The 6,010-nt window shown below is 34.8% G+C and overlaps 1 protein-coding gene and 2 pseudogenes across 3 annotated transcripts, besides 2 other annotated features; 1 reads left to right on the top strand and 2 right to left on the bottom strand.

Annotated features, from left to right (window-relative positions):
* Positions 1-1,460: 1,460 nt before the first annotated feature.
* Positions 1,461-1,505: a mobile genetic element.
* Positions 1,506-2,628: 1,123 nt separating this feature from the next.
* Positions 2,629-6,010: part of a mobile genetic element that runs on past the window's edge.
* TVAGG3_1091400 (protein of unknown function, DUF4107 family) lies at positions 3,293-3,829 on the bottom strand (the record flags this gene model as incomplete). The annotated part of the gene is made up of 1 exon (XM_051257027.1): positions 3,293-3,829. The coding sequence occupies one exon, from the start codon at positions 3,827-3,829 to the stop codon at positions 3,293-3,295; it is 537 nt and encodes a 178-aa protein (XP_051075784.1).
* TVAGG3_1091390 lies at positions 4,536-4,936 on the bottom strand (annotated as a pseudogene). The gene has a single exon. A coding segment is annotated over exon 1 (401 nt).
* TVAGG3_1091380 lies at positions 4,986-5,607 on the top strand (annotated as a pseudogene). Its single transcript has one exon. A coding segment is annotated over exon 1 (622 nt).

The raw sequence follows: 6,010 nt of genomic DNA, 5'->3' as shown, positions 1-6,010 counted from the left end.
ATGTCAGTTTTGTTGGATGGTATTTGTCAGAGCTGAATATTTGTCAAAAGCAGTTTTCACATCTAAAATATTTTTGGACGCATAGATGGTATGGCTTCACAGTAGTTTGTGTTTGACGCAAAACAAAATATTAACGCAGTATCGGAGGTCCATCTGTTCTAACTCCGGAATGTTTTCCAGATAATGCCAATAAACGGCAAAGCATTTGGTGTTGAAACTAAAGATTTTTATCATGAGTGCTTTCTTTGTCAGCTTTTAGAAACATAGGGGTCCTTGTTGGATTCGTCATTTTTTACCCTATATGAAATGGGTTTATTTGGCGCATTAGCAGGAGTTTGCATCCGATTTTGTCCCCGCAGTTGGAACAATAAGTAGAGGTGTTGGACTGTGAAAGTTCTTTCAAATCAGATGATGTAAAAAACTATCTGCGTTCAAAAAATGTAAACCAATATTTCATTGTCGACCAAAACCATTCTGCTCTTGGTGTCATTGACGGTTGTATTAAAAATGTTAAGAGACTTAAACCAACCACAAGGTGGTGAAGCAAATGAAATGTCATATTACGACAAGTATAGACACTTCCCATGGCAAAGATGAGGACAAGTTTTTAAATATTTACAATACCGTAAACAAAAAGGTTTGGGAAACCACTCCCCCGAAGAAATGAAAAACAACCCTGACTTAGAGAAAGACTATATATTTAATAATTTAGTCAAAAGAGACAAACAAAAAGAATGCCGGGCTTCAAACTTCAGAAAGGTGACAAAGTAAAAATAGAAATACCTAAACGCGACCCATAGAAAATACTATTGACTATGACAAACAATGAAACCCGACAGGTACTCACATTCGTGTTCGTGTAAAAATAGAAGAAAGCATACAAGAGAATATTATGAAGTTTTAGGCAAAACATGGCAAAATGTACACACTGCAAGCAGAAGATAAAACTACTATTGTCAGACCTCGTTTCAAACTTGTCAAAGTTCAGGTGGTATACTTTCAAAGACAGTTCTAACAAAATATAAGACAACTCCTGACGAATATGCTAAAGAAGTTGAAAATGACGACTAAGCAATTCTATACATGCGTAAACTGTCATGTAAGGGGCATGTATTCTTTACTTTGTCCCGTTGTTTGTGTATATCCTGAAACGCAAATGTGTATGGTTTCCTTCTCCCTGAGTGTCACTCCAGTAACAATTTATAGCAAACTTAACGTCGTCTTTAACATCATATCCTTTACCTTTTGTCATTCCTGACCAATCCCAATATCTATGCTTATGCCAACCTGCTTGAGATGTACTTAAATCTATGTAGTGACTGTGTGCAGGTAAATTTTCACCTGAAATCGTTTTACTTCCACCTGTTTCCTTTGAGAAGTTTGCACAATACAAAAACCTGCGACTATTTGTTCCCATGCACCAACACCAAACATTACTTGAGGACCTCTTGCATCCATAATGTATAAATAGAACCTACTGGGTTCATTAAATCAAATATATGAATATTTATAGGATTGTCTCTTTTGAACTTAAAATATAGTGCAACTATTTCAGGTTTCTTCTGTTTGTGTCAGAATATTTTTTATATATAATCTTATGTTTTCAGGGTAGGTAAAATCTTGACATATAATATTTATTTCGTCATCTGTATAATAATATACTATTCTCGTTTTTTCTATTGCATTATATCTTTATATTCTATAATAATCTAAATATAATGTTAGCTTTTGTTCATCTACATGTGGTGTTCTGTCGTCATCTCCATAGTCATAATAATGTGGTGCTGGAGCTGGTCAGGCAATGTCATATCTGCCTTCATAAACTCTAAATATTTCTTTTGTTCGTCTCCATATAAGTTTAAGTAGCAGTTGTTGTCTAATGGAACTTAACTTGTGTACCATCATTCTTTTTATAGCTTACATACATTTCATTGTTATTTTTCGGAATGAGTTTATACCGTGTACCATTTTCTAAGGACTGTACCAACTGCCATCTAAAATATTTATTTTCTTCATGACAGAAAAGTCCACCAACATAGTTTCAATATTTTTTGTTCCTATCAAAACTTTGGTATATTTTCATGACATATGTTTTATCTGCTTTATTTTCAAGGCTAACGTTTAAGTCTGTTATTTCAGAAGATTATTGTGTATGTCCAACGTCACTTTTCCTGTTTAAAGTTAGTTGTAAGTTTGTAATATTTGCAATGGTATTGTATGTCCAACGTCACTTTTCCTGTTTAAAGTTAGTTGTAAGTTTGTATATTTTGCAATGGTATGTGTATGTCCAACGTCACTTTTCCTGTTTAAAGTTAGTTGTAAGTTTGTAATATTTGCAATGGTATGTGTATGTCCAACGTCACTTTTCCTGTTTAAAGTTAGTTGTAAGTTTGTAATATTTGCAATGGTATGTGTATGTCCAACGTCACTTTTCCTGTTTAAAGTTAGTTGTAAGTTTGTAATATTTGCAATGGTATGTGTATGTCCAACGTCACTTTTCCTGTTTAAAGTTAGTTGTAAGTTTGTAATATTTGCAATGGTATGTGTATGTCCAACGTCACTTTTCCTGTTTAAAGTTAGTTGTAAGTTTGTAATATTTGCAATGGTATGTGTATGTCCAACGTCACTTTAGTTAGTATACCTAAGTCGTGTACTGTGGCACTGCGCGCCTCCATACACCACTTAGCTGTTTTGACACTTTATGAAACCGTTAACGTATATTTTACAACACAAACGACAACACCAATTTAATCTTAAATATTTACAAAGCCGCCAACCACTTCACCTCACTAATGAAAAAATAAACGTTCTCACAAACGTTCACACTAACGTTCTCATTTACAAAAGTATTGCAACTCTTCCCATTGCTGTGCTTCACACAATAGTTCATATTCTTCAGTATCGCTGCTGTCACTCCAATCGTCAGAGTCAAAGTCACTGTCAAAATAAATGTTAGTAAGTTTTGACAAAGCTAATGAAACACGTTTACCGTTTGTATCGTATGCTTGTATAAACTTTCCATTCTTCATTCCTTCATAAACGCTCAAACTAACTTTACCCTTTCTCCCTCGTATCTGATAGAATGTATTTTCACGAGGAACGAAGAACAAATTCTTGAACTCATGACCGTTGTAGTTTGTTATCTCAATAGTTTTCGTCATTTATATAAAAATAAAATAAAAAATAAATGATATCACCACCCTCACACGTATGAAAACATAGCCCAAAAATATATTTAGGGTAGAATGTTAGATCTAACCTCATTTCTAACCTCATTTCTACCCTGTTGAATTCATTGCTTTATAACTCTCTTCCTTGGTTTCTTTTTAGTTGCTTTCTTCACGTCTGTCTCCAACTTGACTGTCTTTCTTCTTCGTCCGTAATGATACCAGTTACTTCCACCAGTCAATGGGTCAAATGGTCTTTCGTAAGGGTTTCCATACATTCCATACATTCCATAGGGACCATACGGAAGAACTACTGGTGGAGAAGAAACATTTTCTTTAGTTCCATCGACTCTATTTAAATGCATTGTTTCACCTTTCATCTGGTCATTAAAGTCTTTTGCGTGTTTTGCAAACTCATCGTCCTTTCCTAAAGCATTTTCTGACTCAGTCGCAACCAAATTGGATGCTTTATTTATGAGCCCTATTTTATTTAATTTTAACTTCTTTGCAACCCAGCCTCCAATCTTTCCTTTATTTGCATCTAATGTCTTCGAAACCCTTCCTCCACTCATTTTATTTACTGCGTCATAAGCTCCAAGTGCTTTTGCTCCAAATGCTAATGCTTTTGTTCCCATTGCGCCTAAAGCTGCCCAAGCTACCATTTACCCCATATTAAAATCATCTCTCTTCAATATTATCTCATAAAAGTTCTCGTTACTGGAGAAAGTCAATGAAACATAAACATTCTCACGTGCTTCGCCCTCACCGCTTTGCGGTCTATTTAACTTCTTTCTTATATCATCTATACGCTTCAAAATGTCTGAACAATTGCTAACATCTTCTACAACAGTTATTTCATCATGAACGACCTTTAAGAACAAGCTCATTTAATATGCTATTAAAATCATCTCAATAATGAGTCCATCCTTTCCGTCTTTAGGTAGCACAACATCTTTCATTGAAGAAGGTTCGACAAGTCTTATGTTAAACTTACTGACAAAGTTTGTTATACTATAATGCTTCGGCGGCGAATACATGTAGTTTGAAAGACATAATATAGATTCTTCGGCAAATTCACTTATACTGGATTTTATAACAATGTTCTCACGAGACCAAATACCACCAATTGACAATCTTGTAAGCAATCCTGCTGAACCTTCTACTGTAAACGTCGATGGTAACATTCCACGAAGGTCATCTATTGACATCGTTGAGTCACTGTATTTAAATATTTTCTTAAAGCAATCGTCATTATCTAACCATGCAATAGCTTTGAAGTTTTCATTTGAATATACATCTGCTTCATTAAATGTAAAACCTGACTTCTTTGCAGAGACGACTTTAAAATCTATTGCATTTGTTTCAAAATTATATGCTATGGTAACTTCTGAAGGTAATGGGTGTCCTTCTGCAGTAAGTTGTTCTCTCACTACCGTTTGAAGCTTTGTGTTAAAAACTTTCATGTCATCTCCTGTATCTAAGTTCACATACACAGCAACAGGAAAACTATCTTGCTTCTTTGTTTCATCATTATATCTCAAAACATTAAAGTTCTTCAATAATATTGTTCTTCCTGCTGGAATACTTCGAACCTGTCTGATTTCAATAGCTTTCTCACCTCCTACATACTCTACCCAGTGTCTTGGATATTCATAAGTATACTGACTTTCTTGAATTTTGGTTGGTTTCATCATAACGTGTTCATAGTATATCTTTATACTCTTGTCAGTTAGACTCGGTGCTATATTCTGAATATTTCTGACTTGCATTTTTAATGGAGATAAAATGAAGCATTTAATACATGACGTAGATGAAGACATGAATGAAACTACAGACAAACTTAACTCTTCTCTCATTCTTCCTTTCAGTAAGGACTATGAGTTCTGTTCAAATGGTGTGTATTTCTATTGTGGAAAGATGGGTTCAGGTAAGACATTTAACCTCATTCGTCATATACTCATAACAGAGCGTTTAGGAAACGACTCTTACTATGACCAAATCATTATATCAGCAACTTCAGACTCTATGGACTCAACAGCGAAAACATTCATGAGTAAAGTTCAAGCATCTGTCGTTAAAGTTCCAGACAGTGAACTCATTGAATTTCTTCAACGTTACATTCGACGTAAGAGGAAATATTATGCCATCGTAGAGTTCATACAGTCAGGAATGCAAAAGACTTCTGAGGAGATGGAAAGAATTATTGACAAACACCACTTACGTCAGTACTCAGGAGTTTACGATATGAAACGACTTACAAACTACATTCTGTCAAAACTTTCAAAATACCCCTTCAAAAAATATCCTTCAAACACTCTGCTCGTTTGTGACGACTTCGCCGGAAAAGGTTTAGTGTCAAAGCCTGACTCACCATTAGCTAACATCATAACTAAAGTCAGACATTACCATTTAACTGTAGCAATACTTATGCAAACATGGCGTTTCCTTGCTTTAAACATAAAACGTCTCATAACTGACTTCGTTATCTTTCAAGGTTTCTCACGTTATGATATTGAACTCATTGGAAACAGTCAGGTATAACATTACCTTTGAAGAAATTTGGAAGCATATAAGTCTTCATCTCTCCTCGTTCATACCTTGAGATTCATATCATGACTAATACCATTAAAGTCAAAAATATTCCATGGGAACGACCAACATTGTTTTAAGTTTAACCTTCAATTGACTGATGGTAAACAAATTCCATGCATCTCTGTCGCCATTTCTGTTAATATTTTGCTGTCATTCATATCATCCACTTCCCCATCCGTTAGCTTTTGAGGATATGCGTTAGAATAGCTGTTCTTAAATGAAGGCTTTTCACCTTTGAGAGCATAAACTCT

Source organism: Trichomonas vaginalis, assembly GCF_026262505.1.
Source record: "Trichomonas vaginalis G3 chromosome Unknown ctg_186, whole genome shotgun sequence".
NCBI classification, from domain to species: domain Eukaryota; phylum Parabasalia; order Trichomonadida; family Trichomonadidae; genus Trichomonas; species Trichomonas vaginalis.
This window is presented reverse-complemented; position numbering and strand designations above follow the sequence as displayed.